This window comes from Beta vulgaris, chromosome 3, assembly GCF_026745355.1.
Source record: "Beta vulgaris subsp. vulgaris cultivar EL10 chromosome 3, EL10.2, whole genome shotgun sequence".
Taxonomy (NCBI): Eukaryota; Viridiplantae; Streptophyta; class Magnoliopsida; order Caryophyllales; family Amaranthaceae; genus Beta; species Beta vulgaris.
The window spans coordinates 55,375,601-55,400,809 of NC_079204.1; the positions used below are offsets into that span (position 1 = coordinate 55,375,601).

General features: G+C 33.8%; 2 protein-coding genes across 2 annotated transcripts; both read right to left on the minus strand.

Annotated features, from left to right (window-relative positions):
* Window positions 1–6,394: 6,394 nt before the first annotated feature.
* Window positions 6,395–14,239, minus strand: LOC104889646 (hypothetical protein). The gene is made up of 3 exons (XM_010674915.4): window positions 13,757–14,239; window positions 12,565–13,101; window positions 6,395–6,959 (listed from the first exon to the last, which is right to left on the minus strand). The coding sequence occupies exons 1-3, from the start codon at window positions 13,968–13,970 to the stop codon at window positions 6,535–6,537; spliced, it is 1,176 nt and encodes a 391-aa protein (XP_010673217.2). The 5' UTR covers window positions 13,971–14,239; the 3' UTR covers window positions 6,395–6,534.
* A 2,806-nt stretch (window positions 14,240–17,045) lies between these two features.
* On the minus strand, window positions 17,046–20,997 carry LOC104889647 (protein RTF1 homolog). Its single transcript, XM_010674916.4, has 2 exons — window positions 20,860–20,997; window positions 17,046–19,347 (listed from the first exon to the last, which is right to left on the minus strand). Exon 2 carries the CDS (start codon window positions 19,279–19,281, stop codon window positions 17,293–17,295), a length of 1,989 nt encoding a protein of 662 aa, XP_010673218.2. The 5' UTR covers window positions 19,282–19,347; window positions 20,860–20,997; the 3' UTR covers window positions 17,046–17,292.
* Window positions 20,998–25,209: the final 4,212 nt, after the last annotated feature.

The window sequence follows — 25,209 nt, forward strand, 5'->3', positions numbered from 1 at the left end:
AGAAGATGTTAACAATTTACTATATTTGTCATCAATTAAACTTTTTTTTTGGGAGATGTTTTTATTTTTTTGTGGGAATTTATTGGAGATATTAATCAAGTATTCCCTCCGGCTTTTATCAGTTTATCCGTTCTTTTGCATAATAGTTTAGGAGAAACAATGTTGTGGGACATAGAAAAAAAAGAAAAACTATTAGTTTACGTTAAAATTGAACGTAGGTGTGATGTAAAATTAATGATTTCATTCCAAAAATAGAAACAAAAGAAAAGAGTACACTAATAAGAGATATTTCAAAAAAGAATACGGATAAATTAATAAAAATAGAAAATAGTAATAAATATAATAATGTTAGAGAGAAGGTCCTCTTGCATGTATGGATTGACCCCCCCTTGGCTTGGTCCTTCTCTTCTTCTTTGGATCATGCAGTTTGAAGTTTGTGTAAAGTCAAGTCAATATTAATTTACATTATTGCCATTAAAAAAGACAAATATATTTATAACATACATTTTTATCCCTTTAAAAGAAGAAAAACAAATATATATTTTTAGAAGAAAGTTTACAAGGACACATCGTTTATGCGAGAATATGAGAACAATGAAATTATATTTCATTTTTATGCAAAACTGATTCTTTTAGAAAATTAGCTCTACGAGAAGAAAAAAAGTTATAATTTAGCCAAAATGAATTATTGTCATTATTATAGATATTATGTAATCCGTTTTTGGAAATCTACTCGCTTTCTTTTTTCATCCGTTTTTTGAATATCTACTTATTATGTATTCATTTGACAAAAGATATACAATAATTTTTTTGACATAAAGATATACAATACTTTAATCATCCTTGACCTGCCACAATCTCTCTTCTATGCTTTCTATCTCCATAGTAAAAAAAACCACATTCTATCTCCTCATGAACACATATATATTTGTTTAAGGGACACAATGTGCAGGATACAAGTTTCCAGCCTTTTTTTTCTATGCTTTCTCAGCATAGACCTTTTATTTTCTATAATATATCTATATGCTTTCTCAGAAAAAAAAAAATATATATGTGTCCTGGACCTTTATTTGTTTTACACATTTTCTTGACTGGTTTGACGGGCCGATTCAGGAGTTAAGTGTGGTTTACGATCTCGGTTCAAGGCTGAGAACTGTTTACGGTTCGGATCAAGGGTAGGGTTAAGCCAGTTTTCTCGCTCATCGATTTGACCAACGAGAACCCATTTGGTTGTCCGGTGTCGGGCCGGTCATCTAACGATCTTAGTCGGGATGGTGTTTTACGGATCGGTTTAGGGTTGGGCCCGGTCATGCTCGTCCAACGGCCACCTCTAATTACAAGAAGTTAGCCGGAAGGTTAAGTTAGGTATATAGTATTCATCATTAGGCACATTAGCCATGAAATATGCAACTTTGTTTACTTTTCTAAAACAATGGTTAAAATATCTTTTTTTTTGACGAAAAAAATTGCATTAATTAAAAAAGGGAATACAGCTTAATGACAATACAACTAAACAAAACAAACTAAAACTAAAAAATGAGCTTCATTTGCTCGTACATGCTTTATGAAGAAAAAACTAACTATTACGTGTCCAGTCCAAATAAAACTTGTCTTAAAATTGTGGGTGGGGTTGGGTAATCTGTCTTGATGAGGAAGACCATATATGAGAGGGAACCTGTTGAGATAATACAAAACTATGATGATTTTTTAAGAAAGACTACCGCATGATCTCTAGTAGACCCCAATGTCCACTAGATGGTAAATCCCAAGGTCCTTGAACAGAAACATACTTATGGGATTCTACTTATACAACTAATAAGGAAGCCACGTCCTTTGGTGACTTTTGACCTTACTGCGAAGGTACCCAAAGTTTAATCTCACTAGACTAAAACTCAAAATGTGTGAAAGTCGAAACTTGCCGCAAATAAAATTAAAGGGCCTCCCACAAGATGCATTTTTAGTTATGATGATGCCTAAAGTCATTACAAAAACTTGGGGCAAATAAAATTGATGGAATTCGCCTAACTTACGAATCCGAAGATCCACTATTGCAATCATCAGATCGAAATTGAGAACCTAATCTCATCTTACCCAACACTCGATTTTCTTACCATGTTATTTGAAATAAAAGAATATGGCCAATAGCAATGAATATCTCTTGATGCATCTTATTCTATGCAATCTCTTTTTTCTTTTTCTCATCGATTGCCCTACGCGGTGGTTACGCGGTATTTTACGCGGTAGGGAGGGCCCCTCATTTTCATGTCTCCTTCTGTAGTTGACTATTCTTGAATAAAGAATCTCTTTCTTGTCTAATTCTTTTGCTGTCTTTCTCAAGAAATTCAGTACTATGTAATTACTACTTTATCTAGCTGAATTAAGTACAATTAATCACATGCTTAGTCATTTGTTTAGGTGAAGTGGTAAAATGTGTTACGGCACCAATTCAACTCGTTAATTGCTCTAAACTTTATTTAGTCAAGCTTCACTAAAACTTGTATTATGTCTACATTCTTGATTGAAAATTGACAGCCTTTTGTTATACTTTATGTGACTAGGGGTGTACACAAATCGATCAGGATTGGAATTTGGACCGGACCGGATCGGATATTCCGATTCGGTCCTCGGTGCACAAAAATTGCCGATTCTCGGTTTCTAGTTTGGTCCGATCTAAACCCGGAAAATTTCGGTCAGGTCCGATCAAAACCCGAAAAATTCCGGCCCGAACCGCAATTTCTATTATTTTCGTAAAGAAAAGTTTATATGTTAAAAAAATAGGTAGAAAGTTAGAAATTTAAAAACCTACTATTTATTACTTTAGGATTATTGTTATTAAAAATATTAATTTTTAATATATCTAATTTATAAATATATTTAAATAAAATAAAAAATATTTTTTTTTTAAAAAAATATAGATTCCGGTCCAATCGATCTAAGATCGAACCAGAAATTTCCGATCCCGGTTCAAGAAAAGGCAGATTGGTCCAACCAGTTCTGATCCGGCACGGAACCGTGCACACCCCTATATGTGACACGATCCAATAGTAATCAAAGGTGGTGAGCTAAACGACAATGTATAAATGGGGTTACTGACATGTATCAGTAGGATTATAATCAAACTTATATTAATTCTTACTACATTTTGTATCGAAAATTGCAACCCTTTTGTTATATACTTCCTCTGTTTCTTTTTGAGTGAGTCATTTCTTGTTTTCACATTTGCCAATGCATTATTTTAGTCATTAATATCTTCAATTAGTAATAAGTAAAAATTATAAAAAGTTGATATTAAAAAAATTCACATTCAGACGAATCTAACAAGATCCCACATGACTATGTTTTTCCTAAAATGTAAATCACCAAAGCTAATTAAAGTTTAAACTGTGAATAGTAAACACTATGCAAATGTGTCACTTAAAAAGAAACGGAGGAAGTATATATGTACAAGATACACCATTAATGAAAAATGATGAACTGAATTGCAATGTATAAATCAAGTTAGTGACAAGTATTAGTAGGATTATAATGAAATTATTGTTAATGCGTCAATGAGGTAATTGTCTAATTGATAAGTTTTAAATGTGTTATACAATTTCTTAAGAAAACCAAACATACCTTTCAAAGAAAAAAAAAAACCAAACATACATAATAACATTGCTAAAATTATTAAAAGAGACGGTCTAATCTATACTAATATATTAAAAGGCGTTCCTAAGAACGTATATGTGCCACGTGTCACCCTCCCTCATCCGATAGCGTTCTATCCACGTCTTTCTCATATAGTAAAAAAAGAAGAAGAATTGTTTACGAAAAAATTCGAACCCACAACCTCAAGTATGAAAGTAAGAAATCCAACCATTGCTCCACCATACCATTATTGATTTATTAATCAAAATTAATGATGACATATGAATGGAAGACGTTTGAAATACATATAATGAATAAGATGACTTTTTTTAAATGAGTATGAGAATACTTATTTAACTACTAATAAATTGTAGCAAAGAAAAAATCCGGGGCATCGCCCGGGCTTAAATACTAGCTTTAATATAAAAGTAGACCTAGTTATTAAATGGATTAAATTAGTCATTGAAAGAAATTAAACTAGTCGCTATTGGGCTAATTCTCTTTTTAATATTGGGCTTACCATTGCCAAATTTTAATTTAGAAGTAGGCGGTTTATTACGACAAACTCATAACATTGTACCATTATCTGAGCATGCGACGTGTCATGAAAATGGAGTTGTTTCCAAAAATTGGCTGCAATTAGATAAGTGAGTAGTATTTCTTAGTTTGAATTATCTGAACTTGTTGGATACTATATGATGATTCTTACTGATTTAATTTGAATATTGACTGGAAATCATGCACAACCTAAAATTGATGAAGTTTGACTGGTCAAGGATTAGACATTTAATAGTGAAGTAGTGATAAATTTGATCCATGAGATTATACAATCTGTTTAGGCAGGTTTTATCTTATACCACGGGTATGCTTAGATGTTTTGGAATTTTTGAAAGTAAACGACCCTAAAGTATATGCCAATTATATGCATCTATAATTTTTAGCTTTTAAATCACCCAAAGATTATTCCTTTCTTTCTTTTTCTTCTACAAAAAGTCATGGAAAAAAGAATTAAGGAGAAAAAGGGATGAGATGGTATTTATATTTCATGAAACCTGAAAATCGACTCCACCCAAAATCAATAATAATAAGTAATGCATATTTTTCACATGACCACAAGAATTTAGATGTTGATCATGGTTAACTCCTCGATGTATTTAGATGTTTTAAGTTCTCCTTCCTAATTCGAGACTATACTTGTAAATGATGAATGAGAGGTTCCTCTCGAGCGGAGGGTCTCCTAATTCCTTTTTTTTTCTTGCCTTTTTTTAAAAAAGAATTTAGATAAATGCAACTAAAAAGCAAATATAAACCATTAAAAGTAAAATTTATACAAGAAACAAGTTTGATTTCAATCAAAAATAAGTAAGAGAGTTGAGTAATTAACTTTGAGAAGTGTTTTTAGATCAAATTTTGCAGTGATTTTTGGGTTATTTCTAAAAATTAGATTTTCTTTTTCAACAAACACCACATTATTGCAACAATTGTTAATAATATACAATTATATATATAATTTATTGTATTGTCTTTTAGTGTGTTAGTTCGCCATTTTAACCTCAATGGATGGAAAAAGCAACAACTCTATAAACTTCTATTATTGTGATCCTTAACCTTAATATTAAAATATGAGATACTGGAGAATATTCAAGCTTCAAAGGCGAAGAAAAAGGAGTCCAATGACTTCCACCTTGTAATTGAGGATATTCTTAATTTAGTTTATTGTTTTGTTTCTATTTTATGGTCTTTATTAAGAGGTCGGATAACCAAGTTACCCATCAACTAGCTTACTTTCATCTTATGGAAGTTGGTAAGCGAGTGTGAAGAAATGATTTCCTGAATATTATTGTAGGTTTGCCTCATGATGATTTAATAAACTAGTTTTATGCTTATGGGCTCCTTAAAAAGATGCCATACTTAACCTAAACTTTATGAAATTTCGAATTCTTAAAATACCTTTTACTCAATCAAAACTTTACCAATATGATCCATTTTCCCAAATTAGTAATTAGCTACTCTGTTAGCGTTACTAGTCTATGGACTGCCAAGGCCCATATAATTATCACAAGAAAGGTCTTAGGCTTTTACTAATACTTGGGCTTTTTGGTTAGCATTACTTTAAAGTTGCACGATTTGGGTATGTAGAGAAACCATCATAAGCAATGGACATTTCATTATCCCTTTTACTAGTACTAGAAGTACTTCATATCATATCAAGATATCTTCTAAGTTTAGACAAAAGTAAGAATCAAAGTTGGCTTATATGGTTGAGTACCTCTTCTTACTTTTGTGCATTGTGATAGGGGGTTCAATTCCTGCCTCTGCAAAATGCGATCCTAAGTTACCCCTCTCGCAAAGAAAAGCAACAAATCGACAAATAGATATACGTGGTTCACCAACAATGTGTTGATTAGTTCATTAATATGGTGAGAGAACAAATCTTAATAGGTTTTGAAAGGAGGCAAAATATTTTTGAAGGGAGTTTTAACATTATATTCCTTTTAGATAGCAAAACGCGCCTAAGAGATATCCAATGAGCATCAATAGGGGTGAATTGGTGATCCATCAACTAATCACATGCACTTAGACTTCCTGCATTCTTTCCTAATTGCAACATTTTGACTTTTCTACACAGTTTACACTTGGACTGTGTATGATAATCTGTTAACAAGGATATACATACTCATATGAGATCTTATTTAATTTGATTCGTCTCAATGTGTAATTTATTGATATCTCATTTGCATAATTTCTACAAATACATAACCAAAGCTATTAATGGACAAAATTAGTTTTTACATATATATATAGGATTATAGGTATCATATCGAGTAATGAATTAGAGAAAACTAACTTGTATCATACACAATAGAACAACACACAAGTAAAATTACATAATCCCATTACAACCCTCTAAAAGAATAGTTTTCTCTTGTATGCTTCATAGGATAAGTTGAAAGAAGAAATACTATGAACATGAACATTATAAGAACTCAACTCCTTAATAATCTCTTCAATCAATTCTCTAAGAATACAATCTTGCAGAAGCATTCCAATACTTCCAACCTCCTGTATCTGTCCGAATTCGACGTTTCGACACACCTCGATCACGCTCTCCTTCATGGCCGTACTCCATGGTACTCCTGAGACCGCTGCAGCTGCTGATATTGCAGGAGATTGCAGTTGTTGTGGTGTGCTTGCTGTGCTGGTGAATATAATTGAAAAAGTTGGTTTGGTCAGGAAATTAATGGCTTTATCTTCATGATCCCCTGGCTTTTTCCTAGTTATCTGTTGCCTTTGTTGCTTTGGTTTCTGTTGTTGCTGCTGCATTACTTGTTCTGTATTATATATATCATGGAGAAAACATTTTAATTCATCTAGCAATGCCTACGTGCATACAATTAATGGGATCGGAGATGAAGAGAGACTATGTTCGTCTTTACATGAACGTAACTTATTATTTGGACCTGATTAAACTTGATTGGATCTAAAATTACATTTTGTTTACACTATGATTGGATCTAATCACTTTTCAAACTTTATTGTTTATCAGGTTTTAAACACTTGCTTTTCTTTTACCACCTTTAAGACACGCCTTTAACTATTTATATTTTTATAAATATAAGTCAATTATAATAAGAATTCATATTAAAATAAATATAACAAGATTCTATACGACAATATTTTTCCTTATATTACTATGACAATGAATTTTGTTACAACATATGCATAATTACAAGCTCAAATAAGTTGAACATGCATGACAAAAATTCAAGCTCGAAAAGTCTCGAGACTTGGCTTAGTTTTTGTGCAAGTGTCATGAGCCAAGCCCAACAACCCCGAGCTCAAGCTCATGGATGTATTTGACTCGTTAACTCCCCTATTGAGAATCGAAAAAAAGTTGAATCTTCATTTGAGAGAAAGTTCATTTTTTATACAACATGTTGCATGTTCAAATCATGCATGGTGTGATATTATGGAAAACTCAATATATGTCTTATCAATAACCATATTTATATAAGTTAGTTTCCCTATAAATGCATTATTAACAGTAACCTCATTAAAGTATCGTCGCATATATGTGCATTATCACTAACTCGGTTTTTATGTTTATCAATAACCCAAATCACACAATCAACTATACAACGTATCACATATAATAATTTGTATCTAAAACCATTAAGAAAAGGAAATATACTAGAACTTTCAACGAGATATATGTACTATACCTAAGGTGCTTTTTGCTAATTACTTGTGAGTTCTAATCCTCCTCTAATCTTGGTGCTTTTTTTTTTTTTTTTACTAATGATGTTATTACTTTTAAGTTATGGAGTACGAGCTCAATGTTATGAAATCATGCTAATAGCTAGTAGATCACAATTAGCTGGAATGTTTCAATTTATACTACCTCCGTTTCATATTAATCTACACACTTTGATATTTTACACTATTAACAAATTGCACTTTGACTCTCGTTTGTGATTTATACGTGAATAAAAACATATAGTCATGTGGGATCTTGTTAGATTCGTATTAGTATATATTTTATTTATATGTACTTTTTATAATTTTTACAAATACAAAACTAAAGATATATGTCCTCAAAGTTTTACATTGACATGCATGAAAAGTGTAAGTGTATAGATTAAATTGAAACGGAGGTAGTATAATTTTGTAATCAAGCTTTTTCGAGCAAATTTAGCAAAAGGTACTTGATGGGTAATTGTTGGAATGTTGGGGACCTACTCGATCAGTGTAGTTAAGGTCCCACTGATTTTTTCACCCCATTATATATATGTGGCAGATGATGGTTACGTCTAATCACTAGAATACAAGGAGGAATAATCAACACTAACCAAAGATTGAGTTTATACTTTATAGTGTGTGGGCCTGTGACGGGTTTACCTTACGTTATGGTAGATTAAAGTTTGTCCCTTTTGCATGATGAACATGCATTGTCTCCCACTATGTATTCCTCTTTAAGGTATCTAAGTACACTTAATTATTATTTTAATTAAATGTAATATTTTAACTTTTGAACTATTTATGTGATATAATCCTATACTTTTTTTGGCATACAAAATCAAATTTTAGTTTGCTAGATGTTTGACTTAACTCAAGGCATACTTTCAATATATAGTGAGTTCAAATAAAATGCATAATTATATGAGAAATGAGAATAAATTTTATGTGATATAATTCTTATAAATAAGTGATGTAATTCTAATGAAAAGTAATATAACTCCAAAAAACTAAATATTAGAAAAAAGAAATTCAAAAAAATTTTTTTTTTTTGGTCTCAAAAATTTTTAGAGGGGTATAAACTCTAATGAGCAATTGTTGTAACTCTAATCCAGTCGTGTGGTTGAGATTCATTCTCACGTGATCTTGTCCCTATATATATATTGATAGATTAAGAGTCTGTTCTCTCTAGATTATTTTCAGTTCAGTTCAGTTTAGTTGCAATTAGCTCAGTTATTTCATATCGAAGAGAACAGACCCTAACAGTTGAAGTTAGTCACGTATATAAGCCGAAGTATGAACCTTCAAAGTAAGAGGAGGGAGAGGAAGGATAGGAGAAATCCATATATATATATATATCAAAAAGTCAATAACCATGACTATGAACCCCTACCAATTATATCATCTACTACTTGAACTTGATATAGTCCATATAGACAACGTACAATCAAGCGTATAGCTTACGTTTACCTAAGCTATACATATGTAATCTTAGTGTTTGGATGATAGCTAGGAGCTCCTCCGACACAGGCACACAGCCATAAGAACCCTAGTTTAACACCCTAATAATGCGTGTAAAGAAAAAGAGAAACATCATCAATGGGTTTTGACGGTAAAAATTCATTTCGAGGAGAGGTGAATTGAGTAACACATGTGCTAAAAGTATACTCTAATAATTAGTTATATCTTATTCATGAAATTTTGATGGAAGTACGTTCAAATTTAGAGAGAATTACACCTTATTTGTTTCCCTTAGATTGAGAGATAATATTACTCGATCTATTTTTGTAAGTGGATTAATAATTTAATATAAAGCTCATAAATTGGGTGTAAGGCGTGCAAATCATATCGAAAGATCGACAAATGGACAAACAATTTTCAATGTGAGATCAAGTGTTTATTTTTTTTAAAAGAAAACTGAGGGTATACTTCTTAAAATTTATAAGAATTACTTATAATTGTCTTAGCCTCTTAGGACTTGGGAGTAATTATTGTAAATCTAGCTTCCATATTTAAGATGAGATGATGAAAAATCAAGTTACTAATGCTCTAATGCATGCATATTAGGCTGATGTGTTCACTTTAACAAACTTAAAAGATAATGATCACTTTAGGTCCCGTTTGTTATCGTTTTTTGTTTTCAGTTTTCAGTTTTTTTTGAAAACTAAAAACCAAAAATCGGAAACCAGAAAAAGTGGTTTTCACTTTTCAGTTGTCAGTTTTCAAAATCATCATGTTCCCAATAAATTTGACTAATTTTTTATTCATTATAGAACATATATCATATGACTTTGAAAATCAAATAATCAAAAAACAGAAAACCACAATAATACCGAACAGGTCCTTAATTAATTGTTGTAATTTACAATTATTACAAAGTAGTTTCTTCTGAAAATTTAAAATAATTTTATTCAATTTCAATCAGTAAATTTTATAAGAGAAAATACTAAAAATTAGAAAAAAAAATCATCTTTATGCCGTAGAAATTAGTTTTAGTCATCAAAAACTAGTTCCAATAAGTAAAAGTAATTAAAAGAAGTCAAACAAATATTAAACTTAGTAATTTTAAGAATTTAAATATTCTATTATTATATTCTAATCAAACTTATTGGTCAGATTTGATTATTACATACTATTATTGATTATAAAATGTAATATGATTATTTTACAAAATTATGGAACTAACAAGTAATGATTTTTATGCATGATGATTGGTATGCTCTATATATAAGCACTTTTAATATATAACCCTCTTTAAATTTAAATGAATTTAGAAAATACTCGCTCCTAATATTTATTACAACATATTGAAAATTTTCAATAGGTAATACAGAAACAATAAAAGAAAACGAAGGCATAATGCATCTCTTATCTTTCACTCCCAATATTTATGGAAAAAAAATTAAGAAACAAAAATGTAATATCTATACAAATATATTAAAAGGCGTGCGGAAACAAGAAATTATGCCACGTGACGCTCTCCCTAGAGAGTTTTAGTTCATGTAATCTATGTACAATAAAAAAAATTAAGAAATTGCATAGTATAGGGTTTGATCCCGAGACCTCAAATACATATAGTAAAGTTCTAACCACTAGGCTAAGTTATATTTAGTGTTATTATCATAAAGTATTATATTAATAAATTAAATTTTTTGTTATCCGAGGCATAGCCCGGCCTAATAACTAGTTGGAATAAAAACTCTTGCGTAAAACCGCCTTGTAATAAAGTTATTGTAATTTCACCTCATCTTTGTCTTAAAAGGGTTACTTTGTAAGTTAGCTGAGTCACTTTTAGATAAGGCTTAATTACATTTTATCTCAAAGAAATCATTTTTATTAGAAGTGATCGAACACTTATAGGATAAGAAGTTTCCTATATCTTAACGTAAAATATTGTAAGATAATCTTATATGATATTTTTAAAAATGAAATAGTACTAAAAAGACTTAACATGTCATTTTATTTTTTAATTATTCATATATATTGTTGTCACATTGCTATTTAATCGTTGTGAAAGTATTGGGTCAGACCGTCTGACCCAATATTCTCGTCAGACGGGCTGAGCCCAGTACTATAATATACAGCAACGACGGCGGTCGAAAGATTCTCCACCATTTCCACATAAAACCCACCACCACCACCACATTACAAAGCCTTATCCATCTCCACCGCCACCACCTCAGTTCTCGATGCGACACTACAGGAGAACTTCTTCTTACTCTTCCTAATAAGATACTGTTTTTGAAGTATGAGAATCTAAAGGAGAATCCTAGTTTTTATTTAAAGAAGTTAGCTGAGTTTATTGGTATGCCATTTTCTCCCCAAGAAGAAGAAGAAGGTGTCATCAAGCAAATAATAGATCTGTGCGATATTAACAATCTTAAAGAACTGCAGGTTAATAAGAGTGGTTTGCTAAGTAAGATGGTGGAGAACAAGAGTATTTATAAGGAATGAAGAAGAAGGAGAAAGTGAGAGAAAGCAGAGGTTAGTTTTCTTTTCAGTTGGACTTTGTTTTCTTTCAGTTCGACTTTTGTTTCTTTCAGTTGGACTTTTGTTTCTTTCAGTTGGACTTTGTTTTCTGTCAGTTGGACTAACTGAAACAAAATGAAGACTACCTGAAGAAAAAATGAAGACTGCCTGAAAAAGAATAAAGACCAACTGAAACCCAAGTAAGTCTAACTGAAGCATAAAAACCAACTAAACAAAAAGAAGACTAACTGAAAAAAAAAGAAGACTAACTGAAACAAAATGAAGACTACCTGAAAAAAAATGAAGACTACCTGAAAAAGAATAAAGACCAACTGAAACCCAAGTAAGTCTAACTGAAGCACAAAAACCAACTGAAAAACAAAGAAGACTAACTGAAAACATAATGAAGACTACCTGAAAAAAAATGAAGACTACCTGAAAAAAAATGAAGACTACCTGAAAAAAAATTGGAACCACCTGAAAGTCGTCCGACCAAGATTATGGTCGGACGAGTCCGACACAATACGTTCTCTTAATCGTTTGGGATATACCACTTCGATCATACTTGTACATGTACCATTATTACTAAATATTATATTATTGCATATTATTATAACTAGAGATAGCATAATTTTATTTTATTTTGAGGGGAGAGATAGCATAATTTAATAAATATGCAACAATAAGTAAAAGTGTAAAACATATAACAAAATATGATGAATAGATTATTACCATTAGGGGTCCTCTTAGAATAAGTAGAGGACAAATAATGATGATCCAACACCGATACAGGACTTGGCTCGTCACTCCCCACCTCACTTTCTCCCTCCTCCACCTCCTCTCTCCTCTTCATCGCCACCGCTCGCGGCGGCGTTTGGGTGGCACGCACCGCCTTGATAATTTTTTTCAAGGCCTTCAAATCATCGTCACACTTTTCCAACGCCCCAAGCAACTTCCTCCTCTTCTCCGCCGCCGGCGACACCTCTCTCACCGGCGCCGGCGCCGGAGATTGGGTATTCACCGGTATATCATCTAAACCCATTAGACGTGCCACCACCCTCGCTGAGGATTCCGGCGATGACCGTCGGATCTCTGCCGGAACCGACGGGCTTCGCGGTGTCTGATCAAGAGATAACCTCCCTGCCGGTGAACCTTGCTCACGTGGTTGGCGCGTAGGTGTACATTCGGGTTTCGGTAATGGTGGTGCATTTTTTTCACGTGGTGATGGTGTGGTGGCTTCGACGGCGGTGTTACGTTCTTGTTTTCTACCTGTTTGATGTGAGGAAAGTGAACGTAGAGAAACTTATTAATGTATGTTTTGTATGAAAACAACAAGGAATATATATTTGATTCTTTTTGATTGGTGTTATATATACTTAGTTGTTTGTACTAGAAATTCGTTAGAGTTAGACAAAAGTTTTCAACAACTAAAATCCAAAATGTGACACTAGCATTAGATGAAATATTTCATTTAGGGGGCCAAATTTATTTTAACTACTAAGTTATCCATAACATATCAAAAAAACGATTTTTCTATCCTATGCATCTCGTGTAAATAATAAGACCTATTTTTTAAGCCAATTAGTTAACTACAATTGAATATTCTCCTGTTAAATACTTCCTCCTTTTGCATCATTTTATGTTTTCACATTTGCGAATGCATCATTTTAAATATTATTATCTCTAATTATCAATAACTAAAAATTATTAAAAGTTGATATAAAATAAGATGAATCTAACAAAATCTTATATGACTGTTTTTTTCTAAAATATGAATCACTAAATACAATCAAAGTGCAAAATGTGAATAATATTTTTTTTTTTTGACAGCAAGATGTGAATAGTAAACACTATATTAATAGTACAATTATTTCTAAACAGAAAAAGCATACAATGCAGAAGAATTCTAATACTACGTACGTACCAAAAGTGAGGAATTTACGACGAGTATGATATTTAGACATGAGTTGGAAGATCCCGGACATGCACCCAACATTGACAGTTTTAGCATTATTGTTGTTTGGACGGGCGGCTGTCGATGTTGCCGGCGAAACCGAGTCTTGCCGATAAGAGGACGATCGAAACGACGATGACGACGATAATATAGTTTCTTCCCTCTTCTTCTTTCCTCCCACCATTTGTAGGAGTAATTCTATGCTTCAATTCTTCTGGATTGAATTGGAAATCAAGTGGGAAAGTGGGAAAAAAAAGAGGTGAGGCAAATATGTAACGGTAAGGAAATGACAACAAAAGGAGACTAGTAAAGTAGTAAGAGTGGGGAAGGTTTGTTATGTGTGGGGTGTCTAAATGTGATGACCAATGATGAAACTTTCTTTTTTGCTTTTCTTTATGATGTTACTCTTTCTTTTTACAAAGAGTTTTCTTTTTGTTTTTGTGTATGGAAGGTGATTAAGTTGAGAAGGTGTGTTTGTTGGAATACATACTAAGGCTATTGGATGATTGATAGATTAGAGTGCTTTTGACTTGGTCTTGTTACCCACTAATTAAATATGTGGTAAGAAATTATGTGGTGATTAATGAGTTAGTGATTGAAATTTAAATGAGTTTAGACCATTCAAGTGTGTGGTGATGAAGGTATGGAGAGAAATGATAGTAATAAAAGTAGATGTAAAACCAATTAATCGCAATTTATATCGTCGAGAAAGATTGATGACCATATAAATCTCTATTTTCTAGTTAGTTTTTTAGTCTTAAATAAAAAACATCAGTTATTTGTATAATGCTTATCTATTTGAAAAACTCCTAAGATGGATTTTGTATATTATTATTATCTTAATAAAACAAAAACTAAACCGTTTATTTTTCCATTTCAAACTGAAATTGCAGCAACGGCTATATAATATGCTCACAATATAAATCACATCTAGAATTTTCAAATATCTAAAAGGAATATGAAATTCTAATTTGAAAGGATCCTCATTTTTTATTTTTACGGTCCAGATGAATAGTAATACTTTCTCATCATGCCAAAAAGTTGGATTTTAAATAATAAAATTGAACCAAAAAATATAATTCTTTGTTTTTTCTTGATTCAACCCCCTAAATTTTTAGTATCTCTTACTAAATAATTAATTATTGCGTAGTTTTGGAAGAAAAATATAAGAGTCTCAATAACAAGGGACTGATTTTGGTATCTCTTATTCTCCTTTCTTTTCCATACTCATCTCCCTCCAAAGATAAGAGTCGCCTTCGCCTATTATATATAAATACAAAAAAATGCTCTATCTCTTAGTAAGAAATATGTCGAATGTCAACATTTTTATTCCTCCATTTGCCAATTGAAACACGATGCCTCAAAAGCTTAATTAAACTCTAAGTAAGATATATATACTCTTACAGTCTTACTTCAGAAAAGTTTTCACCAAACTCTTATTAGAATTTTCCCATGTTTCACATATAAGAGTCGACTCTTAAAAAATCTCCTCTTACTAAAGTTACCTAAGACACCTACATTACTAATGCTCTAGGTTACTCAAATCTTACATATTAATTACCAAACGTGTTGACTGTTGATTTCTTTTTTTAGGCAGCAACAAATGTTGCACTAATTAGTGAGTAGCAAAATAAGCAAGCAGATAATTGCAAATGACAAAGCCCATACTATACGTACAACCTTGTCAAGAAATGTAGAGATATGTAGTTTAGTACACATTTCGATAAAACTTCCTTTGATTTTACTCCAAAGTTTGTCCCATACTACTATATCGCATATACTTCGCCATATCAACGTCTTCTCTGTTAAAGCTGACGATCTTATTATATCTTCCCACGATGAAAAAATTACCACCATGAAAATATAATATCACATATAAAGTGTATATAATGTCGCATGTATCATGTATCTACTTTAGGCCAACAAAATTCATCATTGTCTGACCACTTAGCTTCAATATGTGTATAAATTATAAGTGGATCTGTGGATGTGGGGGCTAAAAGTTTCCAAGCTTTGGATACTCTCTTGCTAGATTTTCACTATTGCTCTAATGCTCTTAAATAAACTCGTAGGATTAATAGCTAATAAGGCTTCTATTGTAGTAAGCTTGAAGTGATCCATCTAAATATATTAAAAAGGCATTGCTATCAAAGAAACGGTGCTACGTGATACTGTGTAGTTGCTAAGATTCGAACACATGAGTTTTGAAATAATATGTGAGTGTTTAACCACTAATCTACTATAATTTAAATGCTTAATGTTTCAAAGTAAAACATAATTTTGTCTTATAATTATATGTAATCATAAATTCATAGATAAATTTTTTAATGTCTAATACTTTTATTAAGTAATAACATTCTATTACCCTAATTCCATTAAAATTGTAATCTTTATCCCCAATTTCTTAGAAGCTTTTTTAAAAAAATTTTATCATGCCATAACGTCCATTTTTCAATTTTACACTACACAGAATATTAAGAAAAGCTAATAAATAAACAAGTATTAGATTTATGAATAATAATATATTTGATGATTGAGACTGACCCGCGGTATCGCCCGAACCAAAATACTAGTTACTCTATCTATATGTAGTTTAAACTTTATTAGCAATTAATGATTTATAAAATCTAAACTGACACGGATATTAATATGAAAATATTAAATAATACTAATTTATGTTCTTAAATTAATGCAACAATCTGATTTTTATTTGTCAATGGACATGCAATTTTACCTATATTTCTAATTATGTATTTGTATAAGTTATAAAAAATTGTTATGAAAATTTTCATCAAAACAAAACCAACATGCTATATGATCTTTTTTATTTTTATATATTAGTAAAAAAATACAGTTAACTGTTAAAGTAAGACGTCTAAATAGTACATTTAATCCAAGTGTTCCACGTAAAAAGAAACAAAAAAGTATATCATGATAAACTTTTTTAAAAAACCCGAATACTTCGTATTATCACCATAAATCTTTTTTTTCTGATCGAGTAATTACTAGCCCAAGCAGGTTCAACCCTCATGAGTTGGAGAGTAAGAAGGAGATCACCATAAACCTGTATGATACTACCAAATGTGCAAATGATTCACAAACGAACTTGTATTTTTTATTAAGCAATATTTGGCAAAATGAGCATTGTTTTCTTTTTTGGAGGGAAGCAAAATGAGCATTGTTAATGCAGGATTAGTTTCCTAGGAGCATACCTTGTCATTTTCTCATTTGCTAAACGAGGAATAGGATACGCTTGATAGCTACTAAACGGACTAGTAACATTAGGAAACAAAAACTGTAAACAAGAAGCTTTCATTATAGAGCCTCCATGATCAAAGGCATTTAGGCATCTCACTGCAAAATTTTGCTACTCTTAGTACGAGTGTACGACTAACCTGAGACAATATTTCCTAACTTAAAAAACTACTTTGATGAACTACCAATAACCTAATTAAAGTACTTGGTTGTTGAACCCGAACTCCGGCCAAAACCGGAAGAAATAGTTCTCAGAGCAACCCTCTCCTCCTCTTATAATCACCCACTGAAAGAGTCATTGAATGCTTCTTTCCATCGTCAACCGGAACTTGGCAACCTATCTTAGCCTCAATCCTCTGCTTTCTGGCTAAAAAGGCTGCTGTTGCTCCATATGCACCCCCAAACGTCTCTAGCGCAGAAAGTGAAATGCGTAGATCAAAATTATGCATCAAGTTTGACTCTGTTCCATAGTCCACCGGTGCTCTTGTATCCACTAATTTGCCTGCTCCAGCAGCAGCGACCAAGGCTGCAGCTGTAGCACTGAACCCAGCACTTGCTGCAGCTTTAGGACCACCATTCACGCTTTTCTCGGGGTTTGATGTGGTGATATCATCAACTCCACTTCCTTCAGCTGCTCCATCAGATGTTGTAGCAGGTTTACTTTCCTGCTTCGCAGAATAGTAGTTCGTAGATCTAGTCCACCTTCTCGAAAAAGGGTCGTATCCAGCATCTCCAGGATTCAAACTTCGGTCTGCTGCTCTGGAGGATGAAACTCGAAAGTTCTCAACTCGGTTCTTTCGATTCATCTCTGCAAGCTTAAGGGCTTTCGTATCTGTCTCTTGGCCTCGTCTGGCCTTTTCCAGTTCATGCAACCGGGCTTTAATTCTTTCAACATCAGCTGCCTCCTCTTTGTACTCTGCAATTTCCAACTCTCTCCTCAGTTTTCCCCTCTCTGCTGCTATGTTCATTGGCCTGGCTGAGACTGATTTCTTTTCCTGCAACATTTGTTTCACTGTCTCAGCTGAGTACACAAAACTATTGATTTTATTGATAGCCTCCTGCTTCTCCAGAACTTCATTACTGTGTGGCATCCGGCCAACAGTCCGCTCAACCTCTCTCCTCCACTCGTTATACTCTTCAAAAGTAGGTGGAGAGTCAGAGACCATAGCCATCTGCCACCTCGCAGTAGAACGATCACTGCCCCACACACAATTCAAATACTTGTGGGTGGTCTTGTTCTCAAGCTGGTATCTTTTATTTGGATCAGATGCATCAACATTTTGAACCATGCACAACCTGTAAATGCTCTGTCCATCCTTCAATCCAATACCAACTCTGACAAAGCAACCAACAATCAAATCCTCAAAAAATGGTTCCATGAACCACTTTGCCAGTTTTGACCTCCTGATTGTAATGTCTTTTATCTGTTCATAAGTTGGAGTATTTGACATAGTCTTATCTCTCTCGTCATCGCTATAGTCCATTCCGCCACCTCCTGCCGATCCTTCATCGTCACTGTGAGAGTCGCTTCCATTTTCACTCTCACTAGAGCTACCTGTACTATAATCACTAATGCCTTTCCTCTTCTTTGGAGAGTATTCTCTGGAAGAACGACGTTCATTGCCCAATCTCTGCTTCCCATCTGAATCGCGCTTCATCCGTCTCGCTTTCAACTCCTTCAATGCATCAGCTTTGGCTGCAATGCGATCAGCATATCTGATAGATGAACGCACACCACGAGAAGTAGGAGACGAGATGTCGGTTGCAGATTGGGACTTTTTCTCACTGACCAATCTTGATCGCATCTGTTTGTGCAATTTTCTGTCATCTTTCTTTGCTGCCCTATCAGACAGGATCATCTCTCTCTCAAGCTCTGTCAACTTCGAGAGCTCTTCCCTATCATTTTCGTCCTTGTAGAGGTCACTACCCACATCAGAATCATCACTGCTATAAACTTCATGATCAGATACACCATCTTTGTTACTTATATCATGATCACTTCCCTGACCATCATCTCTATTCTTTGATCTTTTCTTCAAAGGAATTTGGGGCCCAGACAGCTTTCTGCTTGCATGTCCATGGTTATCATCTGAGTCATCATCCTTGGAATCACTTCCATCATCAGAATACGAACCCTTGTGTCGCCTTCTGGAAGATGGATGTGATTGTTTGTTTCTCTTGGATGTACCAGTACGTCCTGCTGCCTCCAAAAGCATGTTTTCCAAGTCTGCCTCCGACATGACTGCTACGTTTTATGGCTTATATTAAGCTGTAACTTCTGAGAATAATCTGATGATAAACTGGAACTGTAGATGAACAAAAATTCAACCATGTGGTACAAATTTCAAATTATAATAACTTTAAGATTACATAAATCTTTTTTGATCAATTTACATAGCTTATATCAACTATAGATTAATTTAGTTCAGCACAGAATCTATTTACAAAATACCATAGATGACAACATATAACTTTTGTCCAACTAACTATAGATTATGAACACAAAACAGATGACAAAAAAAAAAGATAAGAATAACAATGTCCAAATCACAGAGAACACAAGTTAGAGGTTACTGTAACCCGATGTATGATTATAAACCAATCACTAAAGCATAACATTTAAGAGCTACAGCTAACTACAATAATTGCAATTTGCAATCCAGCAATCAATTTAATTTCGACTTTACAGGAGATTAAGTCAGAACCTTGCAGCAACGGGGATACTATGATTAGAGGCAATAAAAAAAGGAACAAGACATTTATGAAGATCATAATATTCATCGAGGCAATTGAGGAAGATGATAAAAAAGATGATGAGAGCAAGAAGTTCCTCATATTAGAACATCCACATGGTCTCCTACTCATAGCTATAACCACTTCCTGTACTAGTACAGTCACTTCAGGTCTTCAACTCCAAGTACACTTTTACTCCTACAACTACTAAACCGAAGCTCTACATTTGTTGCCTAAAGAGCGAGAAATGCGGTAAACTCCATCATGTACACCACTGTTGCAACTACTCTTGCGTCCACCACTGCTACCTTCTCCATGGTAACTAACCCATGGTTTATTTTCCCCTCAACTGCTGCCAACACATTTATCACCTACATAACTGCACTATCTTTTCTCGATAACCAACAATATGAATTCATTCTAATTAGAACTGACAACACTCTTTATCTCTCCAAGTAGTTCCATAAAAACTAAACTTACCCAAATATTTTGAGGCTTTCATCTTCTTCCTTTATCTGCTGCACGATACTTACAGCTCAAATTTGATAAGAGAAATTTACTACCAACAATTAAACCTGAAAAACTGCCATCTCAATCTTGTTCCAAACTAAACCATCTCAATCTGGCGAAACCCTAATTTCCAAAATTTTAACTTTTCTAAGCAATGCAATCAAGCTATAACCCAACAATCCATAATGATCTTCTCGAACATTTATCTTGCCTCAATTAAGCTTAATTCCAGATTTCCAATCACAAAAGTTCAAAAATTGATTTAATAAAACAAACAAGAACAATGAACAATCGCATGAAAATATACGCATCTACAAATTTTAACATAAACACTCATTATCATTGGTTCCACGAAATAAACATGAATAATAATTAACAAGTTATACCAAAAATTCAATCATACGTTTATAACATGTAAAATTATCCCTAAAAATGTGAGCTGAAGAATTCATGAAACAAAGAATAACAACCGCATTCAATCAATCGCATGAATAATTACAATCATATAACATAAATTAGATGTTTAAAATCAAAATCGCAACAAAAGATCGTGTAAACAAGTAGATTTATCTAACCTAGAACGAGCTTTGAAGATGAATTCGAGCCTCAGAATTCCGTGTGAGTGAGGGAGGGTTTCTACTTTCTAATGTTAGTTTAAGATTTCATGATGCATATGGGCCTAAAAATGACTTATATATCATATATGTACATGATAGTAATTATCTATAGATATATACTAGTTTTAGGACCCGTGCATGATGCACGGGAGTATTAATTGCTTGATAGCATAACTAATGATCAATAAAAATAATCAAAATAACCAAACATATTTAACTAATCATATATGAAGGCATCAAATCGTTATTTACAGAAATGATTTTTTAACGCAATCTATATGTTTGAAAACACTTCCTTGTAAACTACGTTTGTTGTACTTGTACGCACTCCGTGTTCTTTGTCAAAAGGAAGTATCTTCAGACCTTTTTTGCTCGTAACTCTGGAAACAACAACATAAAATTGGCCGTGGCTAAAAACAGGACTCGGGAGATACAGGCCTACATGAGACAAAGATTGTCCTTGACTTTTATTTATAGTCATAGCAAAACAAACCATTAAAGGAAATTGATGTCTCTGAAATCTGATAGGAAACTTGGTGGAGTCCGACGGCGTCAATGTCATTCTTGGGATAAAAACTTTTGCACCCACATTACTTCCGGAAATAACAGTAGCTTCAATAACACGATTACCTAAATGATTGACGACTAACCTCGTGCCATTACATAATCCAGATGTTTGATCAATATTACGTAGAAGCATAACGGGCGCACCAACCTTTAATCATATGCTATGATTTGGGAGACCAGAGCATTTTATTGTATTGAGGAATTCAGTGGAGTATATTTCGTGGACTCCAAAGTTTCCTTCCTCTTTGCTTATAGCATCCGAACTCAAATAGACATTCTCTTCTCCTAGAATAGTAGATAGAACATTATCATTTACGATCTCCACTATCTCATTTGTTGGGGCCAAAATAGCTCTTTCTTGGAAATATTTAGCTTCCCAAATATGTTCCTGTAGGTCTGGATACGTGCTTTCAACAATTGCTAAAATCAGATCGTCCCCGGGATCTATAAGGATATCTTTTGCAATCTCGATGACGGCTTCACCATCATTAGGACCGCCAGCATTTCCATCTCCAACGCTTAGTATCCACTCTGAGAATTCTCGCAATTCATCAACAGAAGATTTTGAGGAACCTGATTGTAATCTCATATTGCGAGTAAGTCTAAGGACCTTACACGAATCCCATAAGTAAGACGAATTAACGGTGGCGAACACGATATCCTGCCTACTTCCCTTTGGTACAATTGGTAATATCTGCCTGAGATCACCACCGAATACTACCACTTTACCTCCAAATGGTCGATGCAAGTTATCCCTTTCAACAGACCTCATTATGTCCCTCAAACTTCTATCAAGTGCTTCAAAACAATACTTATGCATCATCGGAGCTTCATCCCAAATGATAAGTTTTGTCTTAATGAGAAGATCAGCTAACTCCGACCCAGGGCGAATTTCGGCGCAAGTAGAATTTTCATTTACATTCAAAGGGATACCAAATCTAGAATGAGCTGTTCTTCCACGTGGAAGGAGGAGAGAAGCAATTCCACTCGAAGCTACTGGCAATACAATTTCGCCCTTCTTTCTTATTGCAGCACATAATGTTTTCCAAACATATGTTTTACCCGTCCCTCCATAGCCGTAAACAAAAAATAGACCTCCTTCTTCACTCGAGACAACATCCAATACTTCTCGATAAATCATCGACTGCTCATCAGTTAAATCTTTATACAATTTGTCGTGTTCCACGGTCATTTCCTCAATGTCATATGAAAGCTCATCTGCTATAAGCTTGTTTTGTCCTTCAAACATGATTAGTTCATCAGGAAGCGACATTTCACTGAATCTACGCAAGCTGCTACCATTACTTTGGAGCATGGTTTCAATCTCAGCCAATGCAAAAGATTCGATTTAATCGTCGGTTAAATGCAGGTTTGTGAAACATATAAAAAAAGAATTAACCTATATTAAGAATGCAAATTGCTAAAAAGTATGGTTTTTGACTCAAAAATCTTTTCGTAGTTATTTACCTTTATTTTTTTGAAGACAACGCTGCTTGTAAAGTATGTCATCAGATAATAACTGTCATGTCTTATGCCAAACTTCCTCCGGCTTCGACATGCTACCAGATAATAGTAACATAGAGAACAAATGTCTTAGATAATACCCTGATTCTCTAAAACTTGCTTCTGTTATTGCATCGACATATTCCTTGTCATCATCAAGTAAACCCCTTGCGTAGCAAGCTTCCTTGAATGTAGGATACACTAAACCATCAACCGTTCGAATGTCTTCATAGCATGTCGCGCCTTTTAAAAATTCAATAAAGTTCTAAGGTAGAACTTCTCTCCAGATCCTGGTGAGACATGGTAGATTTGTCCTATTGTGACACCTTTAGATCTTGGTGTCCACTCTCTCTGTGCCTGTTTCCAAAAAAATTTTGTAGGGAACTCCACATACGTAAGCTCCCTAGCTTTATATTTTTGGTTACATTGCATCCAAGCTAGGAATTTTGTATTGTCAATATGAGGTCTGTCTAGTACAGATTCCACATCCGCATGGTCGTTAAACGAAACGGTTTGTTCTCCTGGTAGATGAAAACTTAATCTTTCAACAGCAGGGGTTCGATAATGTATGCTGAATCCAAAAATCCTCCAAATTGCTTCACACGCCGAAATATATCGGCAATCATAGTACATCTTTATTTCATCTATTTCTTTAGCTTCACCTTTTTTCTGTTTATCTTGATAAGCCGCAGTTGTAAACCTCTTTCCTGTTGAACCGTCTGATGGAGTCTTATCCCTGTGCATAATATCTGTTCTAAATCCATCTTCTCCGTATGGAAATAATAGTGGATATTGCATAGCGAGGTAAGAAGGATGAAGCTCGGAAATTTGTTGTAGCTTTTCACCCTTCGTTTCGATAATTATATCTCTTTTGTCGGCACATCAATATCTCCTACGATAAGTGCAGCTACTTCTGATGTTGTTGGCAAATTGTAAGTTCTTCCATCAGACTCTCTTTTACCGATAAGTTTAAATTTCAAATTCTCACACGTGTTAGATGCAAACCTATCCCTAGCCATTCTAAAATTATGAGCTAAAGGGTTATTATGATCTAACATATCTTGTAGTTCTGCGACTAAGCGATCTTCAAACTTGTGTGGGTTTGATGTACTGGTAAGACATAATGAATAATAAGTTAGGATTTGAAAAGAAATATATAAATTAAACAATTAAAGTTACAATGATACTTAATCCATTTACTATGTTGTACCTTGCAGCTGTTTTCCTGTTCTTTATTTCATCCTCAATATCATATATGTAAAGCTGAGAAAACTTTGGTCGTGCACCATCAACAGGCAATAAAGTACCTGTAATAGCCCTGTTTTTAAGAGCGTTTATTTAAAAGCTAATTATAATTATTAAGTTAATTATGTTCTAGATTTTCATATTTTATTTGATTCAGGATGTGACACTTTAGTTGTCGTATTTGTAATATATTTATTAGTTTAAATTTTACGAAATTATTCTTATTGGAACTATTTTGAAATTAAGCGATTAAATTTTAGTTGGGTGTATTTGGCCATAATGAAACACAAATTCGGTATACATCTTCATTCCTATCCGATTGTATTATTTGGAAACTTGATAAAAATCCCTTTTAGTATGTCGGTTTGGTGATAAACCCAAACCCCACCCCTTAAACCTTTCTCTCTCTCTTGTGAAGAAACCCCAAACCCGTGAAACCCGACCCCCTCTCACTTGCTGCGTTGTCCTTCTCTCTTCGACGCTGTGTGTGCGGTGCTGCTCGCGAGCCACCGCGGCCTTGTGTTTTCTCTCCTCCCTCGAAGCTCTCTTTCTCCTTGTCGCGTTTTTGTTCTTCGTCGCTAGTACTGTCGCGCTGGTTGTTGTTGTTCGCGGTTGTGCTGCCGCTCTCGACGCTGCTGTTGTGTGGTGCTCCGCCACCACCGCACGTCGTCGTGCTGCTGCTGGTTGTGGTCCGTGGTGCCGCTGACGGTCGGTTTTCTTTCCCGTGCTTGTACCTCTCTCTCTCGTTGGTTGTTGCTGCTCATCTGCGACGCGGTGTCGCTACTGGTGGTAGCCACCACTTCTTGGAGTTGCTGCAGTGGTGTGTTACCTCTTGTAAAGGTACTACACCGTGTTCTCCTTCCTTTGATACTAATTCTGTTTTTCTTTAATTCTAATTGAAGATTAGTGAATTGATTATGAGTTGTTGATGTTTGATGTAGTTGATAATATTGAATTATTGTGGATATGATGATGAATTATTGTGAATTGGTT

Coding starts and splice junctions, on each gene's coding strand:
- LOC104889646 (XM_010674915.4), bottom strand. CDS start 13,970: ATGGTGGGAGGAAAGAAGAAGAGGGAAGAAACTATATTATCGTCGTCA. Junction 13,102..13,756: donor TCGTAAATTCCTCACTTTTG/GTACGTACGTAG, acceptor CACATCAAACAG/GTAGAAAACAAGAACGTAAC. Junction 6,960..12,564: donor TTCTAAGAGGACCCCTAATG/GTAATAATCTAT, acceptor TATATAATACAG/AACAAGTAATGCAGCAGCAA.
- LOC104889647 (XM_010674916.4), bottom strand. CDS start 19,281: ATGTCGGAGGCAGACTTGGAAAACATGCTTTTGGAGGCAGCAGGACGT.